General features: G+C 37.5%; 1 protein-coding gene across 1 annotated transcript; it reads left to right on the top strand.

Moving 5' to 3' along the window:
* Window positions 1–344: 344 nt before the first annotated feature.
* On the top strand, window positions 345–13,705 carry LOC126829587 (U3 small nucleolar RNA-associated protein 18 homolog). The gene is made up of 11 exons (XM_056102866.1): window positions 345–701; window positions 3,174–3,271; window positions 4,343–4,438; window positions 5,062–5,126; window positions 6,995–7,119; window positions 7,940–8,023; window positions 9,732–9,903; window positions 10,152–10,252; window positions 11,725–11,815; window positions 12,816–12,939; window positions 13,660–13,705. Exons 1-11 carry the CDS (start codon window positions 495–497, stop codon window positions 13,703–13,705), a joined length of 1,209 nt encoding a protein of 402 aa, XP_055958841.1. The 5' UTR covers window positions 345–494.
* The last annotated feature ends 11,019 nt before the right edge of the window (window positions 13,706–24,724 follow it).

Below are 24,724 nucleotides of genomic sequence, written 5' to 3'. Positions count from 1 at the left end.
TAGAAGTATTCCATGTAAGCAATTGCGGGACATTTTGGCTGGTTTTCGGGACTTAGAAACATTTTCGGGACTGTCCCGCGAAATGCGGGACCGTTGGACTGGTCACCATTGGTCTCAACGAAATTTTGGGAATAGTTAATGGAGAAATCAATAGTGATCTGCTACCTGATATCAGCCAGCTTATTTCCCTTGACAAGGGGAGCGAACTCGTGGAACAAATTTACGACATTGAAAACAAAAACAGTTCCTGTTATTGCTATCCCTAATCAAAATGGAATTATGCCTTGACTATATGCACCAGAAGCACGGTTATTTAACAAATAAATTCCAACCTAGCAATTTTTAATTTTTGGTTTACGACTTTCTACCGTACTAGATCTACCTCTTTATGACAATTGAAAGTAAACTAAAAACATGTGCACGTGTTGACAGATAAAATCAAGTTTTATTATTGTTTATTCTTTATAAATATTGATATAGTCACATTGTTTAAAATGTTGAGAAGGGCACTGAAGAAACAAACCGAACTTGTAGCTAACAAATCTAGTAACAAACCGACCAAGAAGAATTCAAGTCGAGCTTTAGGTGGAAAAAGCAAACGTAATTTGAAAGCTGAAAATGAACGAGCTCTCGAAGTACTAGTTTTAGGTGGAGCAGATGATGTTGTCGACCGTTTTGGCTCCAAAAAAGAACATAAACAGGTGATTTTTTTTCTCTGCTTATGTATGCTTGAAGGGAGCTGCAGTGGCTCGGTGGGTAGGATATTGGTTCGCTAACCTGGATGTTCTGTGTTGATTTCAGTGTGCAAGAAAGAAAGTTCACAGTTGCCATTGGGATTTTCCAGCGTGGTTCCCCCTTTTCACCTAACACAAATTGGCAACCTATTCGGCTAGCGAGCTATTTGACCGATCCAGCTGGCAACCTATTCAGAATTAAGACAACAGTCGCCCAAACTCATCTATTTTTACCAACCAATAAAATCCAACGTTACGTCTATCAAATGAAAGTAGAATAATATATTATTTTTTATCCATTCCTTTAGCTCAGAATAGAGGTGTAATTTCGCATTATCGTACAAAATTCTAGACATCCAACTAAATATATTCCGAAAGGTAATTAAATAGGCTTCCAAATATTATCAGTAAAAGTTGGCACAGTCATATTAAAGGGGTGCACTCTCTTCCTAAACATGACCAATTTTTTAAAAAATTTTAAAGGGAAAAACTGTTAATAACCCGTGTCAAAATTCGGACCATCGTACAAAATTCTGATGATCCAACTAAATATATTCTAAAAGGTAATTGAATAAGCTTTCTAAATGTCATTAGTAAAAGTTGGCACAATCATATTAAAGGGGTGTGCTCTCATCCTAAACGTCGCCAATTTTCTATATGTAAAAATAGACCGGTATTTTTTTCGAAGTCCAAATTCGGACCATCGTACAAAATTCTGAGCAACCAGCTATATATATTCTGAAAGGTAATTGAATAAGCTTTCTACATGTTATTAGTAAAAGTTGGCACAATCATCTTAAAGGGGTGCGCTCTCATCCTAAACGTCGCCAATTTTTTAATATTTTAAAGTGAAAGAACGGTAATATTCCGAGTCAAAATTCGGACCATCGTACAAAATTCTGAGCATCCAGCTATATAAATTTGGAAAGGTAATTGAATCAGCTTTCCAAATATTATTAGTAAAAGTTGGCACAATCATATTAAAGGGGCGCGCTCTCAACCTGAACATAGCCAATTTTTCAATATTTTAAAGTGAAAGAATGATAATATTCCGAGTCAAAATTCGGACCATCGTACAAAATTCTGAGCAACCAGCTATATATATTCTGAAAGCTTTCCAATATATTATTAGTAAAAGTTGGCACAATCATAGCCAATTTTTAAATATTTTAAAGTGAAAGAACGGTAATATTCCGAGTCGAAATTCGGACCATCGTACAAAATTCTGAGCAACCAGCTATATATATTCTGAAAGGTAATTGAATAAGCTTTCCAAATATTATTAGTAAAAGTTGGCACAATCATATTAAAGTGGCGCGCTCTCAACCTGAACATAGCCAATTTTTCAATATTCTATATGTAAAGATAGACCGGTATTTTTTTCGAAGTCCAAATTCGAACCTTCGTACAAAATTCTGAGCAACCAGCTATATATATTCTGAAAGGTAATTGAATAAGATTTCCAAATATTATTAGTAAAAGTTGGCACAATCATATTAAAGGGGCGCGCTCTCAACCTGAACATAGCCAATTTTTCAATATTTTAAATTGAAAGAACGGTAATATTCCGAGTCAAAATTCGGACCATCGTACAAAGTTCTGAGCAACCAGCTATATATATTCTGAAAGGTAATTGAATAAGCTTTCCAAATATTATTAGTAAAAGTTGGCACAATCATATTTAATAAGCCCTGGTCTTAAGTATTTCTTTTTTGGAAGTGTCTATTTTGCCGGCTCCGGCAAAACTTCCGTTTACGCTATTTTTCCTCACTTCCGTTCGACATGCGCTGTTGTGCGATTCTTGATATATTCCACCATTTTGACTACCCCGTCTTTCAAGTTCGGCGTAGAAGCGCGATTTTACAGGAAAAACAAAAACCACTGACAGTCTTAGTACTTAAATTAAAAACCAAAATCCGCAGAAATGCGTCCTCGACCAAAATAGAATAATATTCTAAATGCTTTTCTACAATTTACATTTATTATCTTATTTTCTTTTAAAAGTTTCTACCATAGAAATTCAACAATGGCTATTTCGTCCCTTTATAAGAAACGGAGAAAGAAGTAATGTTAGACAAAAGACGAATAGAACTGTAGGGTTCGGGTGAGGGTTTTGGTTATGGGTTAATGTCAGATGGCAAAGTAGCCCACAAGTTGAAATAGCCGGCATCATTGTCAAAGCGAAAACTGCTAAGTCCAGGAATAAGAGAACTGCGCATGTCAAACGGAAGTGAAAATGAACCAATCAGAGCGCGACTGCCGGCAAAATAGCCTCTGCCTTCTTTTTTTGCCTTACCTCTGTCACTGAGGTGGATTGACTAGAACTACATGTAGAACCAAGAAGATACATGTATTGCCTTCAAGGTTTTTTTCAATATAGTATTTATTGTATTTAATCACAGGGATTCAGTGATGAGGATTTTCTGTTATTTTTTCCAGACAAAAAAATCTAGAAAGAGAAAGTTTGTAGGAACGTCATTATTTGAAGGAGAAGATAGAGAAGCTGCATGGGAGGATGAATATGATGATATTGAAAGGTACATGTACAGTACAGACATAATGTTCATTAATATCATTTGTTATCCTTAAACTTTAACTGTCACATTTAGATATAACAGTATCTGTAGTTGTTAGCATTAGAACCAAGAAACTTCACACTACTAATTAGTATTACCTTTTGATATCTTGTTATATCTAGAATTTTGGAGATACATGTACATGTATAAGTTGAAATGAAATAGTGTCTAACGACAAATCTGATTAAAATACAGATCTATATTTCGTTCGTTTTATAATACTTTCGATGGCCTATACTACATGAAGATGTGACCAGTTGTTGTGATAGGTTGCGTCAGGGGTCATACGAACGGGTTTTGATCCTATGACGTGGGACTGTTGATTATCTAATCAGCAGTGATGTTTCTAGTGGATTACCCACGGTTCCGTGCACCACACACCAGAAGGTCACCGTAACAGACCGTTTCATTGGCTAATCCAGACCATGTCAATGATAACTTGCCAGATCCTAGTATAGTAAAGACAAGTAAAATGAAATTTTGAGACTATAAAAAACGAAATGAAATAGGATCTGTGTTTTAATCAGGTTGCTCTAACGACCTACTTCGTTCATTGTATTGTGTGTGTGTGTGTGGACTGGCTGGCATGGTTTCGATTCCCCGGTTGTATGTGACAAGGAGTAGGGTCGCCTGACAGCCTCGTGGATTTTTGCCGGGATCTCCAGTTTCCTCCTACTGCTAAAGACCTCTACACACAAGCAAATTATTGAAATAAAATTGGACCATATGTTAGTCCCGAAATGATCTGGTTTGTGTCAAGTGGACGTCAAATCCTCTTTCTCTCTCTTGTGTCGAGTGGATGTTAAACCCCATTTCTCCCTCTCTTGTATTGTATTGTGAGCAAAATTTTTGCATGACAGTAGCATTCCTTCCTACAACTGTCATTTACTTGCATGTCTATACATTGTCCCTTGCTAAGTCCTCCTTACTGCACCAAGTATGTTTTATATTTTATCGAACAGGTAACCGATGCCCTGAAACAGATAAATAGATAAGACATACCTGTACATGTATGTATGTTTTATTTTTTAGCGTACAGGTAACCGATGCCCCAAAACATAAAGGTGTAAAGATAGGATCGGAACAAAGTTTATCTGGTGATGTTTATAAAGAAAGATTAAAGGAAAGGTAAATATTCTTAAAGAGACATCAATACTTTTACTGGTTGGTAAAACAAATAGTTTTGATTTGATGGGACGATCCTCGTTATCCCCTGTGGCATTGTTCCGTTCTGCTCCAATAAGCCCTGTGTCCTTGATGATTCATTGTCACGTTATCAAAAATTAATTTACATACCAGTCTTAGCGTCATTGTTTACGTTCATCACAATAAAGCAGTTTGTATGCTCGATTTAGTTGCAGTAAAATGTGAGTTGCCTCCGTTAAAATTTTTTGATTAGTCGATAAAAATAGGACAATTATCAAGCCAGATAATTTGAGTGTCTATGCCCCGAATGTAACGATATCACTGGGGATACTGACTACCGAGGATATGATGTGAAATGATTTGACTATACAGTTACATACAGAGTTCAAAATATAAAGTCAAATGGACAAACTTTAGCCAATAAGATATCTTAGCTTTACACGTATCCTGACAAAACAATATATAATGCTAAAATCACTCACATTGTCTTCTGTCAGTGAAGATGTTTTGCGAAAGCCACATCCTATTTGCATAATTCATGTAACAATAATACCCTACTTTACAAAGTTGCTTTTCTATACTTTGTAATGTTCTTCTGCTTTTAGGTTTGAGAAAGTGAACTCGACTCCAGATTGGGCGAAGTTAGACAGAGAATTAGTAGATTCTGATGGTAATATATTAAATAGTATTATATTATGAATATATCTGTTATTATTATCAGTAGTGCCAGGCAAGGGGTCAGGAAAGTAATATTCATTCATATGTCCCCAAACAATGAGTTGCCATGTACTCATTGGCTTGCGTCTAAAAGAAAGTTCGACAGTTGGAATTCAGATTAAGACCGCTGTACTGGCAAAATTTCTCTCTAGCACACTTCTATATATTTCATTAATTCTAATTAAAACACAGATCCTATTTCGGTTTGTTTTATTATAGTTTAAATTTGGTCTTATTAATCTTTACGACAATGAGATCTGGAATAAGAGATTATCCAATGAAATGATCTATTAAGGTGAATTGTGAACCGTACATGTATTATGAGAGACATCTATAAACCATTTGAGAACAAAACAAACATTACATATACAAATAATTTACCTCATTCATTCAAAATTTACCTACGTGACCCTTGACCAGCCAGATCTGTATGAAGAATAGGCCATCAAAAGCACAAAAAAAGAAATTAGATTTTAGCCTGTATTTCATTAAGCTTGTAATAATGTTTTGAAGTTAACTTATTTCCAATTAATCTTTAGATTTTTGTAAAAACGATTCAAAATTTTAAAATACTGCTATATATTTTTACTAGTACATCATTAATTATCACTAATTTATCAAAAATAACTGAAAACAATTGGATATTTTTACGTTCATGATAAAACGCATGTTAAATCAGATTAGTTTTAAATAATGACAAATATTCTTTAAAAAAATAATAAAAATTCATGTGGTTTCTGTGAATACAGAAATGTCATTCTAATTAAATTTAGTTTGATCTGCCATAAAGATTACCTTTTACATTGCTTAATTAAAGGGGCATTATTCAAGAGCTAAATTATATAAATTATTAATTAAACATTTATTAACATGGCAAGACCATAATCAACTCTCGATGCTATAGGCTAGCCATTTAATGATTGAGAAGTAAGGCTAAGGCTTGAATAACCAGGACTGTGGTTACAATGATAAACAATCAATGCACACATCTTGTCAAAACTACAAACAGTGATTACTTCACTCGGAATTAAGTAATTTGAATGAAATTTTCACAATAGTCATTTTGCATTATCTATTTTTGAACTATTATAGCTGTAATACTATAGGGGTTATTTTAGTTCTATGGGAGGTGCTCTGTTTAATATATTGAAGTGGTTATACAAATGGGTGACAACGAGAAGTGCGCGAAGTAGGTATTCTGCAAGATTCAACTGTCTTAGACTAACTCAGTCAGTTCCTGCCACTATTTATCTCGGGGGTGTTAATGATAAGACATCAGAGGTCTCTGTCTGCCAATTTAGTTATTGACTGGTAGTTTACACTTAAAATTATTGACTGGTAATTTACACTTAGATGACTGGTACTTTACACTAAGATTATTTACATTAAGATTAATTACACTAAGATTATTTACTAGTACTTTACACTGAGATTATTTACTGGTACATTACACTTATATTATTTACTGGTACTTTACACTAAGATACTGGTATTTTACACTTACATTATTTACTGGTACTTTACATGTACATTATTTACTGGTACATTACACTAAACTGAATACAAGATTATTTACAAAAAATAACTAATTGTTCTCTACTAGGTCTACAGACTTACACACAGATTTTGTAGCTGTAATGTCAATGCTGCCCCTTCTAACTCCCATCTCCTCCATCGAGTATAGTTTTCATCATATTGATCTCATCACTATGTTATATACATGTATGTAGTCCACAGGATATTTTATATTAAATAAATGACAGTGATGTAGAATAATTATTACATACAACACAATAATTATCCTGTTTTTATATAATATAGATGACAGTGATGTAGATGAATTATTACATACAACTGGGAATTTCCTATCATCATCAGCATCACTACCATCAGGAACTCTACAGATTAAAAAATGTACAGATTTAAACAGAGATTCATCATCACAGGTTGGTAAAATTTATATATTATTACCAGTATCTACTCCTACTGTTATGATTAAAATGATTCATTAATATTAGAAACTTTGAGAGAAAAATGGGGTTTAATGTCCACTCGGCACAGACTAGGTCATTTCGGTACTAACATTGTTCAATTTTATTTCTATAATTCACTTGCGCGTAGGCGTCTTTAGCTGTGGGAGACAACTGGGGGATTCAGAGAGGACCTGCAAGGTAGGACAGGCCACCCTATATACTCCCTGTCACGTACAAGCGGGAAATCAAAACCATGCCACTCATCTCAGTGACAGACCTTATGATCTAACGCACATACACCTGAGGCCAACCCAATCTGATTAAAAATACAGATCCTATTTCATTTTGTTTTTTATAGTTCAAAATTTTGTTTTACTTGTTTTTACTACATGTGCACTAGGATCTGGAAGAGTAGTTATATTACCGGCGTTCTGGTTGAAGTGAGGGATTGGCCAATGAAACGGTCTGTTATGGCGAGTTCTTGGTGGGCAATGCATGGAACTGTGGGTAAACCACTAGAAATGTCAACGCTGATTGCTTAATCAATGTCTGACGTTATATGGTCAAAAGCCGCTCGTACAACCCCTGACGCAACCTTCCAGTACAACCGGTTGGATCTTCATGTAGTGTAGGCCGTCGATAGTATAAAAAAACGAAACGAAATATAGATCTGTATTTTAATCAGAATGGAGATCCCCCCCCCCCCCATATAAACTTTGAGTTATGCCAGCTTAATTCAGTCTTGTAATGGTTTAACTATTAATATTTGGATTTTATTTTTTATATTTGACAGGCCAGATTAACAGCTTTAGAATTTCATCCTACAGCTCAAGTTGCTTTAACTGCAGCTAAAAATCAACCCTTTACCCTCTTCCAGGTAAATAGTACAGCCCAAAATTGCTTGGGTTCCCATTGTCAAATGAGTATGGTATAATAGGCCTTCTAAATTTCATTGAGTAACTCCCTGCTAGAATGTCTTCACAATGTACACCTCAAAACATTATTCCGGTCGCTTTGCTTAATATTGTGTGTGTTTGTTATCCATCATAAAATTCAGTCATTGGCAAACAAATGAAAGATAAAAACAAAAATATTAATGAACATTTGAAAGACAATATAAAGATATGTTTTATTTCGTCTTTACTTTCTCAGTGTCAATATTTATTTTACTTTTAACATTTATATATACTCAGCCAAATTAAAAACTTGACACTGATGAATTTCAACAAATTTTTTTTTCTGGTAAGTCAAATAAATTTTAAAGTGTTTCTAACGATAGTAAGTAGTAATAAGCCTTTAATTTCATAAAATTGTAAAGTCACATGGATCACGTGACTTTTGAGCATATAAAGATGAAAAACATGTGCAAACACAAACTCGTGAGGTCAATCGATGCAATTTTGCTTAAACTGAACACGCACACGTAACTTGAACTGGAAAAACAAATTAATATTGTTATTTTCATCTTTGTTAGAAAATGCCGCGCCTTTCAAATGTAGAACGTCTACGTGCTATAGGTAGGCTCTATGCTGGTCAGTCTGTGGTCACTGTTGCAAGAGCCTTTAATTGTTCATGCCAGACAATAATTGGAGGGTCAAGAGCACAAGTGATCTAACTACCAATCAGTTTTTATTGCTATTTTGATCTTTTGGGTTGATAGATAGTATATTTATAGACTCATTTTTGTGAAAATCTCAATTTCGATCAAAATCAATCTTGTTTTGTCTGTAGCTCATTATTAGACTTTGCTCTTTCCAATTCATTTTGCCAGTACGGGTCATATTTATTGATTGAAGATGAGCTAAATCTGCCTGATGCAGGTCTTTGTTTTGGCTTTAAATGTTTTATGAACTAGTATTTAGACATTTATTTACATGCCAAGCCTATAATCAACTCTCAAGATCATCCGATAAAGAGATTTAAACACAATCGCCATTTAATCATTAATTAACAAGTACTATTACTACAATAAAAAATCAATGCCACATCTTGTCAGAAATCCAAACAGTGATGACTTTGCTGGGAATAAATTGATTTCAAGGAAATTTGCAATATATTCCATTTGCATTATCTGTTTTTAACTATTATTGCAAAAACGACCAGAAAAATATAACTCAAGATTGTACTCTTGTGAGGAAAATCTCTGCTCTTCCCGAAAATGTGTTAATATTTGATAAAGGAAGAGCTGGCCCGTTGGGGTTTCTGTTTCATGCAATATTCCTGTTAACCACCAGTATGGTCCAACAGACACATGCGCTTTAGGTCATAAGAATTTGTCATTCAAGTGGCGTAGTTGTGTTGGGTTGTCTGGTTTCTGTTTTGCTAAAAATCCCTTATGCACAAGAAAATTATTGGAATAAAATTGTACCATATGTTAGTATCGAAATAATATAGTTGATATTGAGTCAGTGGACGTTCAACCTCATTTCTGTTTCGTTAAAGGGTTGATTATGGGCTTGGCATGTTAATAAATGTCTAATTAATGATTTATATAATATTTGAGGCCCAACAAAAGATCTACATTAGGCAGATTTGGCTCTTGAATAATGCATCTTTAATAATTCTGTATTTTGTATGTGTTATAGATTGATGGTAAACATAATGCAAAAATACAGAGTGTTTATATAGAAAGATTTCCGATATTAAATGCACACTTCAGTCATAATGGTGAAGAGGTTATAGCTGGTTCACATTATCCTTCATTCAGATATTACGATATGTTAGCTGGTAAAATGATAATAGTACCAAAAATAAAAGGTGGGAATATTTAAAACTTTTATATATTGTATAATAATTAATACTATTCTGTGTCCTAGACATAGCGTAAATTTATACAGTTGGTCTATGTTTCTGTCATTAGTGTAAAATGTGTGCTAATTGATGCTAATAGGAGCTGAAGGTTACGGTTTAACACTATATGATACTTGATAATATATTAGCGCTCTTGAGCAACCTGTTGGTTGGATATTTAGCGCTTGATTATTTGTATTTTATTGTATATTTAGGTATGAATGAAGATCATACAAGTCATTTCCGTGTTTCACCAGATGGCAGATTCCTTACCTTCCTAGGTCGTCATGGAAACATACATCTTGTTTCTGCAAAGGTAAGGTGTGATAGTGACTGGAAGTCGGGGTAATATCATTAAGTTCTATTTTGGATGTTACTGATTTTTCTTAAATGCAAGCAGTTACATGTAACTGGAGAACAACTGGGGGGTGCTCGATTGTCAGTCGAATAGATAGAATAGATAGAATTGCAATCATGTGATACAGAATTCAGCCCTGTCACAACTCTGCCAGTCCCGACAGCCGAGGTGATGTGAGTAGAATCGTGACATATTTTTAAATAACAAATATGTTTCATTTATCATGATTGGTTAAAATATTTTTTATGCAGTCTGCACATGCGTTGTACTCCGAAATTCTCCTTTTCACTTGATTGACACTATTTTGGGAATGGAGAAAATTTAATTCCGGAACGTTCAATCGAGTATCCCTCTGGTAGTGGTAATGACTGTCTAGTTTGAGAGTGGAAGATATTTATGATTTTGAAAGAATAGGTTTTTTTTTTTTTAATGTACTGGACCGAACTCGGCCTGAGATATAGTCTCTATCATATTCTACAAATATTAATCTGGATGGGTTGTTAACATTTGAGAATAATAGGTCATTGGCTAGATTATCCGTCTTTTACATTATCATGAACAAAGTCTAAGGGAGGTAAATAGACCTAAAACAAGATGTTGACACCCATGAAATTGATTTAAGAATTGCCATTTCAGAAAACCCATTTGCATAGCCAGTTCAATATACAACACTCTTAATTTTTTTAATATAAAATTTCTCTCTTCATGGACCATATCTATGTTTTTTTAATTAATCATATTTTTTCGTCATGATTCATGTTTGTTTATAATAATGCATGAAATATGGGATTTATTTTGGGAAGGGATGCAACTCTTACTTGACTGGATAATCAACCACATGCAACACGTTGTTGCTAAATTAGGTAAAACATCTAAATAAATGTCCACCTTTGTTCTAGAACTCTTTTTGATTCAAAACGACACAGAAATGTCCTTTTTTATTATTCTTATGAACTTGCAGCTTTAAATTATTTGGATGATTTCAAATAAATACAGCAGAAAGTATAAAAAACAAGTTGAATATAACACAATTTAGACAATATCTTTGAATGACATTGAATTATAAAATTCATAATAAAACAACATTATGGATTTACTACTTCTTAGTTTATTACATATAATGTTTAATCTGTTTTTGATAATTAAGTGTAATCAAACTATGTGCAAATGTCATCATATTCAGTTGACGTGTGTGGAATCTTGGATTATCTTGTGTTAATGGACTTAGTTGGATTAAGAGACTTGAATTCCAGGACAGTCTATTGGGTATTCCTAGAAAGAAAATTGATTTTATGTGTCATAACACCGGCTATTAGACGGAGAATTGTATAGTATGTGTTATTAGACAGGCTATTGTATTTTATGTGTTATTAGACAGACTATTGTATTTTATGTGTTATTAGACTGACTAGTGTATTTTTCTATTTCAGTCTAAGGAATTAATAGAAAGTATAAAGATGAATGGTACTGTGGAAGATTTAACTTTCACTAAGGATGGTTCTTTCATGTATACGTTTGGTAGTAAGTAGAACAAATAACTAGACTTTATAACCACTGCCAAGGTTGAAATCACCTGCTTTCATTTAGGTTAAAAAATAAAAGAATAGAAATTTGGTTTTGAATTGTGGGTATCCATCTTCATTTAGTCAGTATAGAGACATAAACCACCGGTAGGTCAGATTGGCTACAATTTTATATTTCAATAATTGCTTGCCAGCACAGGTCTTTAACAATGAGCTGAGGACCCAGAGAAAACCCACATGGTTAGGCAGGCGTCCTTACTCCTTGTTACATACAAGTGGGGAAACGAAGTGACGCCAATTAATAATAATATAATGAACTTATATAGTACCTAATGATCTAAAGTGCATGCACCCAACTGCTTAAGTTAAAAATATACTAATATTCTGCTTGATCTGAATGAAGTAACAAATTTAAACATATTTTTATAGAGGTTGTTCTGTCACTGATTAAAAATGAGTCCTATTCAGCATGGGAGCCACAGTGGCTCAGTCAATAAGATGTTGATTCGCTAACCTGAGGCCCTGTGTTCAATTTCTTTGTTGGCTGAAAATGTTCATCTGGATTTTCCCGCATGTTCCCCCCTTGTCAGTGATGTAGGACAGAAGACTTGGCAAACTTAAGGGACAACATACAGTCGTTCTGATGGTACAAAAACACGAGGTCACGTATGTACATTGGAGTCACGTAAAAGATCTCTTGACAGTTGGAATTCGATATAAGAGTAGGCCGTCATGAAGTTATCCACGAAAAATTTCCCTCATAGCACACTGTCTTCATTAGCCTAGTCAGTGAAGAAAAGTAGGATGTTAAACCCCATTTTATTTCTCTCTATTCAGTACCTTTTTTTTACCCAAATCAAAGCATTTGACAATCAACTTCATAATAACAACTGATTTTATGACACCTGACACAAATTTTACTGAAGAAGAATAAGATATGTTTTATTGGTATATTCTGTTTGTGTTAATAAAATGAAGTTATTTATATGGTTACCTAGGTGATGGACAAGTATATATATGGGATATGAGTACCCGATCATGTATACATCGATTCTATGATGATGGTTGTATTAAAGGTACCTCTATAACAGCCTCACCTAATGGTCAATATCTAGTCTGTGGGTAAGTTTCCAAAACATTTTTACAGACCCACATTGAAATATGGACCTTATAGAGGCTAAAATTTATACACAGTGTCTAAGATCAAGAGTCGGAGAAGCCTTTTTATTTTTCAGCAATTGTTGTTGGAGCTACGGGCCTTGACCAATTTGAAAAATCTTGTGGACTGTCTTTAAGCTAAAGTTATCATCCAATAAACTTTAAATGTATACAAAATTAAATTAACTATTAACCTGTATCAATATGAATTGTAACATGGACTGGAAATCTTCCTTTGTTCTTTTCGTTGAATAAGCAGAGTGTTTTCCCTCTAGTAGATTGGGTGGAGCTTAACCATGCAATAACTAGACATGTTCAATGTTATTGCACACTTTTGCTGGTTTACACTTGTTTTAGTAGAAATCGAGGAATGGTGTGCAATAATAACAAGCATGTTGAGCAGGTGTCAATGTTTAAAGTCACGCTTCATTCGTTAACAGGTTTAACGACTTCGATGTTGAAACCTGTTAACTCATGAAAGCCGTGCTATAAATATAACTTAACCACCCTGGGACGCTATGTTGAATTAAACATTTAAACATCTTACTACATTGCCTTGTTCCCTTAATTTAAGTATTTTCAAAATAGTTAATGTTCATGAGGTGAAGATGCTTTTCCCCCCCCACCCTCTTTAGGTTACAGGCCTCCATTTAGTGGTGTAGTAAATGTCTATAATATTTCTAGGTCATATAGTGGTGTTGTACATGTTTATAATATTTTACGGTCTTAATGTGATGGTGTAAATGTTTAAAATATTTTCAGGTCATATAGTGGTGTTGTAAATGTTTATGAAAGGGAGAAATGTCATTTAAATCTGGATCCTAAGCCAATAAAAACTATAATGAATCTAATAACACCTTGTACTAATACAGTATTTAACCCTACATCAGAAATATTAGCCATTGATTCACATTATACAGAAAAAGCTATAAAACTGGTAAGTACTTGCTCTGTTGATGAATATATCGAAAAATATTTTTAAATGTGACGATATGGTGCTTGAGAAAATTATTTAAAGATAACGTGGTGTGCACGTAAAAGAACCCATAACAGTTGGATTCAATTTTTGTCAGAGCAAAATTTCCCTCATAGCACACTGCAAGCCATATGTCCATCTTCATTAGCCCTGTTGTAGCAGAAATTGTGGTGCGTTAAACCCAATTCCATTCATTCATTTGCCATAGGTTTGTCTGAAAACAAGACATTATAGAAAATTGATAATATTTATTGATAATTTAAAAAGCTTTATTTTTCTCGGATTTTTAAGGTACATCTTCCCTCTCTGCAAGTATTTTCTAATTTTCCTGACCTGTTAGATAAATCTTTACGTATACCACAAGATATGGCCTTCTCTACAAACAGTGGTTATTTTACAGTTGCTAATCAGACTGGCACAGCTTTATTATATAGGTATGTTATATAGTTAAATATGTATTTTAATGTTTCTTCTAAAAGACAATAATAGCCATCTCAGTAAAAATGGTAAATGTGAGAGGATCTAGAATCCGGATAGCTGTAAATTGAGAACATTTATCCCTAAATCCAGTCTTGAATGGTCCACACCAGTAGAATTTAAGTGGTTGTCTTGAGTTGGTGAAACCATCCCATAGTGTGACACCGTATTTGAACCCCCACCCCCGCCTTAAACCAATATTAGTACAGTATATAACAAATAGACCAATTATATCTACTTTAAAGATACATTTTGTAAGATTTAGTTAAAGAACTGTCCGTTATTGCTAAAATAGATAATGCGTGTTATTAGCCTCGCTTCTTCAATCTTCAATTTTTAAATTAAATCATAAAATGGCCGAACCATTATAATCTACTTAATATTAGATCTATCTGATGGCGCCAAGAATTGATTATGGTCTTGTCATGTTAATAAATGTCTAATTAATAATGTGTAGCACTTATTAATAACACTAGAAGGATACAATGTTACTCCCCAGTTCAAGCTGCCCCTATACACCAAATTTCAGCCTGGGGACAGCCCTAATGTAGCCACCAACCCTGAACAGACAGACAGACAAACAACAGTCAATAATATTATTATAGATTTAAGGCCTAAAGAAAGACCTGCAATAGGCAGATTTGGTTCTTGAATAATGCCTCTTTAAATTTATTTTCAGATTAAAACATTATGGTAATTATTAGCTGTTTTACCAACTATATGAATATTAAACATGAAATTGTTTTTGTATAAAATGTAAATAATAAAATAATGTAAAATCTTCATTTATTGATCTTTTTCGTGTGCTGGTATTTTATAGTCAGTCAGTGTGTGAAAACTTCTGATGGAAGGCAAATTTTATTCCTGTGACAATCGTAGTTACATAAGATATTTGTTCAAATATAAAATTGAAATTGTTTTATGATAAGTTTGCCCAAGTCTATCTCTCATGCCTAAAAAACCCTCAGTTACCTGTATTATGTACAAATCTCTTTCTAAAATAATATAAAACCAGAGGCATGCTGGGGCATCCAGAGTGGGGTAGGCAGACCAAACTTAATGTACTTCAGAGGGGGGTGTCTGTTTGACATATATATATATATATATATATATATATATCAGCCATGGTATACCATACATTGATACTTGAGGCATTATGATTAAAGCTCACCAGAAAAGCTTCATGAATTTTTTAAATAAGAGGTCCTGAAGATTTGAACATGAGCAGCAAGAACTAAACAACCTACTAGTAGAGAAGAACAAGCATCAAAAGTTACATTCGATTATGTTCCTAAAAATGGAGCAGTAGTACTTAATAAGAGTAAACTGATACAAGAACAAGAAGATAAGTTAATGATGACACAGTTAATGGTGTAAATAAGTTAATGACATAGCCACCTCCACCCCCTATAGCCTGATTGGAAATCTCGTCTGATTTGAGCATTATCAAACATTTCCAGTTACCTTTATTTTGTATTTTATATAATGTGTTCATGAGATTTGTCACTGAGTCGATGGCATGCTTTCGATTCCCCGCGTGTAAGTGACAAAGTGTAGGGTGTACAGTTTTATTGTTTACTTTGAAATCGACTATACTGTCACATGACATCTCCACTAAATTCAAATCGATTGGTAAGTCGATAAATAGGTCTATAATAATTAGAGTAATAAACTATAACACATCAGGGGCGGATCCAGATGGGGGGGGGTATGGGGTCGACACCCCCCACCCCTACTCAGCTACATAAAAAAATTTGTAAATCAACACATTTTATGAGAAAAGTTTCTCGGTCGTGTGCATTATCCTTTATCGTCAGATGTGGGACAGGATGGGCACTCAAAGCACGAGATAATGATATAGACATTATGTGATTTCACAATTAATGCTTTGCATCCATGAAATTGGACCACAATGTCATTGTATTAATTCATAATAAAAATTGATATCAAACGAGATGTTGAATTTCTCTGTTTAAAAAGCTCAATGTGTATGTATATACGCCAAAATGACGATAGAGACCATGCGGGAGAGGGGGGGGGGGATACATTGTCTCAGGAACCTGGCAAACCCCCTCCTGCAAAAAGTCCTCGACATAGCAACCAGATACTAATTTATTTGAGCAACGTTTCGAAGAGTATTCTCTCAGCATTATCAAGCTAGGGTAAGGCTTGAATGAATTCTCTTCGAAACGTCGTCCAAATAAATAAGTATCTGTTTTCCATAAGCATGTGTTATAGTTTATTACTCTGTCTAGTTAATAAATGTCTCCAAAAGATTATTAATTAATCAGAGGTTGAAGAAATAAACATTAATAAATGATACAAATAGAAATAGACCCATATTCTAATGTAAAATGTCAGATTATACCAGTCTTAATGAACCACCATTAACTTGTGGCAAGTTCATCCTAAGGTTAAAGATATATTGTGGACATTCCTTGTCAGATTAATATTTATAAACAACATATCTATATAAACAGTCATGACGTCTAGGACTACATTCCTACTTCTGCTACCAGCAATTATAAGTATTACTTATTAGCTAGTATTATCTAATATCAAAATAATAGAACCTTTCGGTCTTAATGGATATTCAAAACCTACAGAATCACCAGGGCCACACCCAGGGACAAGACTCCGGCAGGCGCCCACTTCTGTGCATTCCAGGTTATTATGTAGCTGACTATATAAACAGATATTGGTACCTCGTTCTTCTAGGCTCCTGGGCCTGTTCTCGAAGATAAAATCTAAATTTTAGTAAATACTTCAATTTTGATTGGCTAAGCACTAAAATTAACCTAATATTATCCAATCAAATTACTAAAATTTGGATTTTATCTTAGTTAAAATTTCGTGAAACAGGCCCCTGTTCTATAGGAATTGCCTCCACCAACATCGAGATCTCAAGGTTAGTGAGCCAGCACCAAATTCGCCGAGCCAACATGGATCGCTGTTCTGGTATTTCATATTCTAGAAGAACTTACATCATTGCTTACTTGTGTTCACGTTTTCTTTGACAAGTGATATTTAGAAATACATATAAATAATTACTGATTGGTGGTCGGTATTTATTTCAATTTAAAATAATTTGATTTTGTATGATGGAGGGCCTGACAAGGACAGCTGTCTAGTCGTTCGGATGGGATGAAAGACCGAAGTCCCCTGTACACATTGCTATGCTCGTAAAAGATCCCTTGGCAATTGGAATTTGATATAAGAGTAGGCCATAGTGCCACTGCCCGGGCAAAACTTCCCTCATAGCACACTGTATGGCGTATGCCCGTCTGCATTAGCCCAGTCAAGAGCATACTAAGTGGGATGTACATTTAAAGTTAGTTTCAACTGGTACCTCGAATGTATGAATATAACTTTTTTTTTTCAAGCCCAGGGGTCCATATAACTTAAGGTGTCAGTTTGTTCTATACCAGGGTAAATCGTCTGTTATGAGCAATTTTGTCCTCTGTGAGATGCACTCTTTCATTTAAAATTGGTTTCGACCGGTACCTCGAATGTATGAGTATAGGTACCCATTTGGGGGGTCATTCTAGGTGCCACCATGGCAGACGCCCATTTCTGTACATCCCAGGTTAGTATGTTGATGGCTATATGGTCAGATATTGATACCTCGTTCGACCCTCTGGGCTCCCGGTCTGCTAAGGATTGTCCAGTCCAGTTGCCACTGAAAAGTGTCAAGTCGTTTGAGTGGAATGATAAATACCATTGGCAGCACGTTAAAGATCCCCGGACGGTTGGAAATCGAAATAAGATTAGTCCATAGACCGGTTATCCATTATATCACACAACCTGACGTATGCCTGTCTTCATTAGCCCGGGTTTGGGGTGGTACAGATACATACGACGTTAAGCCCATTTCATTCACAGTTTAGTTAGTGGACATATTGCATTTATATGACTATATAAGTATGTATGCAGTATAATTGTCGATAATATGAACATGTATGATTGTCGAAAATATGAACATGTATAGGGATGTAATATATCACAATAGATAATATATTATGACCAATACACGAACCATGTATAGGGGTGTAATATATCACAATAGATAATATATTATGACCAATACACGAACCATGTATAGGGATGTAATATATCACAATAGATAATATATTGACCAATACACGAACCATGTAAAGGGATGTAATATATCACAATAGATAATATTATAATCTATACTAATATTTGTGACTGTCGTTTGTCTGTCTGTCTGTCTGTCTGTCTGTTCGGGGTTGGCGGCTACACTAGGTCTGCCCCGAGTCTGAAATTTGGGGTATAGGGGTAGCTCGGACCGGGGAGTAACATAGGCCAGGTGGCGTTAGTCTACCACTTCCGGTTTCGGGGTTATGACCCCCAAGCGAAGCCGGTCTGTTCGGGGTTGGCGGCTACACTAGGTCTGCCCCGAGTCTGAAATTTGGGGTATATGGGTAGCTTGGACCGGGAAGTAACATAGGCCAGGTGGCGTTAGTCTACCACTTCCGGTTTCGGAGTTATGACCCCCGAGCGAAGCCGGTCTGTTCGGGGTTGGCGGCTACATCTGCCCCGAGTCTGAAATTTGGGGTATAGGGGTAGCTCGGACCGGGGAGTAACATAGGCCAGGTGGCGTTAGTCTACCACTTCCGGTTTCGGAGTTATGATCCCCGAGCGAAGCCGGTCTGTTCGGGGTTGGCGGCTACACTAGGTCTGCCCCGAGTCTGAAATTTGGGGTATAGGGGTAGCTCGGACCGGGGAGTAACATAGGCCAGGTGGCGTTAGTCTACCACTTCCGGTTTCGGAGTTATGAAGCCCGAGCGAAGTCGGTCTGTTCGGGGTTGGCGGCTACACTAGGTCTGCCCCGAGTCTGAAATTTGGGGTATAGGGGTAGCTCGGACCGGGGAGTAACATAGGCCAGGTGGCGTTAGTCTACCACTTCCGGTTTCGGAGTTATGATCCCCGAGCGAAGCCGGTCTGTTCGGGGTTGGCGGCTACACTAGGTCTGCCCCGAGTCTGAAATTTGGGGTATAGGGGTAGCTCGGACCGGGGAGTAACATAGGCCAGGTGGCGTTAGTTTACGACTTCCGGTTTCGGAGTTATGACCCCCGAGCGAAGCCGGTCTGTTCGGGGTTGCCGGCTACATCTGCCCCGAGTCTGAAATTTGGGGTATAGGCGCAGCTTGGACCGGGGAGTAACATAGGCCAGGTGGCGTTAGTCTACCACTTCCGGTTTCGGAGTTATGATCCCCGAGCGAAGCCGGTCTGTTCGGGGTTGGCGGCTACACTAGGTCTGCCCCGAGTCTGAAATTTGGGGTATAGGGGTAGCTCGGACCGTGGAGTAACATAGGCCAGGTGGCGTTAGTCTACCACTTCCGGTTTCGGGGTTATGAAGCCCGAGCGAAGCCGGTCTGTTCGGGGTTGGCGGCTACACTAGGTCTGCCCCGAGTCTGAAATTTTGGGTATAGGGGTAGCTCGGACCGTGGAGTAACATAGGCCAGGTGGCGTTAGTCTACCACTTCCGGTTTCGGGGTTATGACCCCCAAGCGAAGCCGGTCTGTTCGGGGTTGGCGGCTACACTAGGTCTGCCCCGAGTCTGAAATTTGGGGTATAGGGGTAGCTCGGACCGGGGAGTAACATAGGCCAGGTGGCGTTAGTTTACGACTTCCGGTTTCGGAGTTATGACCCCCGAGCGAAGCCGGTCTGTTCGGGGTTGGCGGCTACATCTGCCCCGAGTCTGAAATTTGGGGTATAGGCGTAGCTTGGACCGGGGAGTAACATAGGCCAGGTGGCGTTAGTCTACCACTTCCAGTTTCGGAGTTATGATCCCCGAGCGAAGCCGGTCTGTTCGGGGTTGGCGGCTACACTAGGTCTGCCCCGAGTCTGAAATTTTGGGTATAGGGGTAGCTCGGACCGTGGAGTAACATAGGCCAGGTGGCGTTAGTCTACCACTTCCGGTTTCGGGGTTATGACCCCCAAGCGAAGCCGGTCTGTTCGGGGTTGGCGGCTACACCAGGTCTGCCCCGAGTCTGAAATTTGGGGTATAGGGGTAGCTCGGACCGGGGAGTAACATAGGCCAGGTGGCGTTAGTCTACCGCTTCCGGTTTCGGAGTTATGATCCCCGAGCGAAGCCGGTCTGTTCGGGGTTGGCGGCTACACTAGGTCTGCCCCGAGTCTGAAATTTGGGGTATAGGGGTAGCTCGGACCGGGGAGTAACATAGGCCAGGTGGCGTTAGTTTACGACTTCCGGTTTCGGAGTTATGCCCCCCGAGCGAAGCCGGTCTATTCGGGGTTGGCGGCTACATCTGCCCCGAGTCTGAAATTTGGGGTATAGGCGTAGCTTGGACCGGGGAGTAACATAGGCCAGGTGGCGTTAGTCTACCACTTCCGGTTTCGGAGTTATGATCCCCGAGCGAAGCCGGTCTGTTCGGGGTTGGCGGCTACACTAGGTCTGCCCCGAGTCTGAAATTTTGGGTATAGGGGTAGCTCGGACCGTGGAGTAACATAGGCCAGGTGGCGTTAGTCTACCACTTCCGGTTTCGGAGTTATGAAGCCCGAGCGAAGTCGGTCTGTTCGGGGTTGGCGGCTACACTAGGTCTGCCCCGAGTCTGAAATTTGGGGTATAGTGGTAGCTCGGACCGGGGAGTAACATAGGCCAGGTGGCGTTAGTCTACCACTTCCGGTTTCCGAGTTATGACCCCGAGCGAAGCCGGTCTGTTCGGGGTTGGCGGCTACACTAGGTCTGCCCCGAGTCTGAAATTTGGGGTATAGGGGTAGCTCGGACCGGGGAGTAACATAGGCCAGGTGGCGTTAGTCTACCATTTCCGGTTTCGGAGTTATGACCCCCGAGCGAAGCCGGGTATCCTGCTAGTGACCAATAACCATGTATCGATGACGACATACTCAACCTAGTCTTATCTACACAATGTAAAATATCAACGATAATAACTGTATTTCTTTAATATCTAAAAGTACAATCAATCTTAACCGGGGCACACAAAAATATGTTGGGCGAATTCGAGTACATATTGGGCCAGAATAGAGTATAATGGAATTGGGTCTTGAATATGACATTGTAATCTTTGGATGGATACATAGTCCAAATTATTAAAGGGACTATCCCGATTTGAACAGAGTCTAAAAAAATAGCCGTGTACTTGTGAAATTTAGAGGAGTGGTGTATATACCTTGTCTCAAAATTTCAACTCAAAATATTGAGTCATTTGGACGTGAACGTCAAAACCGCTTATCCGGATACGTCAATTTTTTCGTTGGGTGACCTGATAATCGATTGCCATTCCTTTAGAGGTCAAAACAGTGCGTGATGCATGTGCTGGACATGATAACAAACAGTAAATTTCACCTACACGTTATTTTTATAAAATAAATGTCTGGTTTATCCAGACACCGTATAATAAAGATTGGGATACAGGTCTCCATTTCCAGATAAAGACTGGCGGGTTTAATTCGTTTGAAAACGTATCACGTATATTGAGTTAGTTGCTCGGGTTTAATTAAGGTAGAAGATATTAAGGACTTTTAACACAAAATTAAGCAGTTTTATTCTCCAAAATATTTTCGAGATTGGCCCTTTAAATGTAGTTTCTATGATACAAATGTGGACTGGGGTTTAATATCTTGTCAACACAATAGTACGGCTATTTTGCGACTAACACCGAATTCCAATGGTAAGGGTTCTGTTACACGCACGCAAGTATATACATGTACGTGGGAACCACGCTAGAAGGATCCCGGGGTTGTTCTCGGTTGTCGACGCTGGGATTCGAAAGACTACAGGAGAATGCCATTAATGTCCAGTGATAAATAACTAGATATTTTCGGTTCTGAAATATTATATGTTTTACTGCAGTTAATCATCGCTTCTACACATGGTGGGGGGGGGGGGGGCAGCGTAGAACGAAAAAAACCAAAAAAACTGGTGAGGTACGGAGTATCCGAAGCGTAACGGTTGCACTATATATCTGTACAGAGGGAGGGGTGCGGAACCACGGTGCAATGGGTGCAATTGCCCTTATATTTCTGGTGACTGTCCTTTCAAATGTATTTTGGCAATACACCTACTATGCATGTTTTATATTTTAAAATTATTCGATGCCATTCTTAGGAAAGACTCTTTTCGACGGAACCTGTATTCTTGTTCGGTATATACCACCAAATCTTGTTTCTTACAGCCATCTGAATTGTATTCTGATCTGATGGAATTTTAATGGTAACCTGACAGAAGATGTCAGATTCCTCGTTTCTTCCCCAGAATTTAAAACATTTTCTCTGGGAAGTACCCACTCAGCTAGGTGTAAACTATGTTATAAAGTGTTGACAATGTTTATAGCGGTCACACGACTATAAACGGACCACCGGTTTATAACTGGTGACATGTAACACGTTTATAATTCACCATAGTAACACGTTTGATAAACAACGCAGTGATATATTAACACCTTTATCTTTAATTACCATCAATATAACACTGATAATACGGTATATCAAACATCTTTATAATATGTTAACACAGGCTTCATATTATTAAACGTATTCATTTGTCTCAAGTATTTATGGTCTATTTAAGACTTGTTTCATATAAACAAGTAGTACCCCTATCCTTCTCCGTCTTTTTCAGATTTTTTATTGGCGTGTCTGTGGTGTCGTGTTGAAACACTATAATTTAACCGACCCCTGCGTAACAAATATGTAAGAGCGGATTTATAGAAATGAAATGAAATGAAGTTTTACGTATTACTTTTCTGCGCCAATCGGGCTAATAAATGAAATGAAATGGGGTTTAACTTCCTACTGTTCTGCTCCTAACCTGGGCTAATGAAGACGCCTCATACTCCATACAGTGTGCTATGAGGGAAATTTTGCCCGGGCAGCGGCACTATCGCCTACTCTTATATCGCATTCTAACTGCCAAGGGATCTTTTACGTGCATTCCAATGTATACACGGGACCTCGGGTTTCCGTATCATCCGAAGGACTAGACAACTGCCTTGTCAGGCCCTCCGTCCTGCATCACTGACAAGGGGAAACCACGCCGGAAAATCGGGCTAATAAAGACGGGCATACGCCATAATATACTATGAGGAGAATGTTGCCTGCGCTGTGGCCTACTCTTATTTCCAGTTCCAACTGTCAGAGGATCTTTAAAGTGACGCCTACTGCTTCACTGACAATGGGGAACTAGGTTGGACTATCCCAAGGAACTTTCTCGGTCAACACCTGGACAGAGCACTAGTCCATATTCACTGAGCCACTTGGATTTTAAGAAAATAATTGTGTCTCGCTACTCTAAAGCGGCCCATACACATTCAATTTTTTCGTCAATTAATTGCCGAATTTGTCCTTGTCCACACACGATCAATGTTTTATCGTCAATTTTCATTCTGATCGAAAACTTCGAGATGACATCTCTGGCACAAGCACACACGGTCTATAATTTAATTGACGAACCGTCAATAAATGTCAAAGGAACTTTAATCCGTCAATTAATAGATTCAATTAAATTGTCCTCCATACATGTCCAATTTCTTCGTCAATCAATTAATTGATGCCAATTAATTGACGAAAAAATTGGATGTGTATGGACCGCTTATAAGACGGTGTTATTGTTGTGTCACGTGACTGTAAAAAGATGTTATTCAATCACTCGTACAATATCCCGACCAAACCACAAAAGGGGCGTCGTTTATCGTCATTCAAATACATGTACACAATTTGAAATTTGAAATTACGAACAACAAAGAGAAGACGCCTATAGATGTGACACCCTTTCGCGGTGAACGTAACGAGAAAGCGCGAAAGCATTTATAATTGAAATTTATGGTAAGTTCGCTTGCTAGAATGTTCTATGAGCTGTGTGAGTATGTCAGGCACACCCCACTAAGTCGACAACCCCACGCCTTGTCACACACGGTACGTCACACTCACAACAGCATAGATGGTCTGTCGAACACCTCTAGACACGAAACCACGTCACAACCAAGCAGAAACATACAAGACAGACCCGCGGACACATCACACGTATAATGCACATACATTGTAAGTAATACATTAATAAAGATATTATTATGGACGCATAGTCAGATCGAAAGCGTCTATTGTGCTTTACAGTCCCGGATCTGCAGTCATTACAATCTTGATAATAATGCATACAATGGGGTATGAACAAACAAAAAACCGCAAAACATGCAAATGGGGGAGAATTTCCTAAACATAGTTTTATTCTAGGATATATATCGCTATCTCAATGTTAGTACATTGACGAACATGACTTAGATCTATCTTAGGTGTA

The sequence above is a fragment of the Patella vulgata genome, chromosome 8 (genome assembly GCF_932274485.2).
Source record: "Patella vulgata chromosome 8, xgPatVulg1.2, whole genome shotgun sequence".
NCBI lineage: Eukaryota > Metazoa > Mollusca > Gastropoda > Patellidae > Patella > Patella vulgata.
This window is presented reverse-complemented; position numbering and strand designations above follow the sequence as displayed.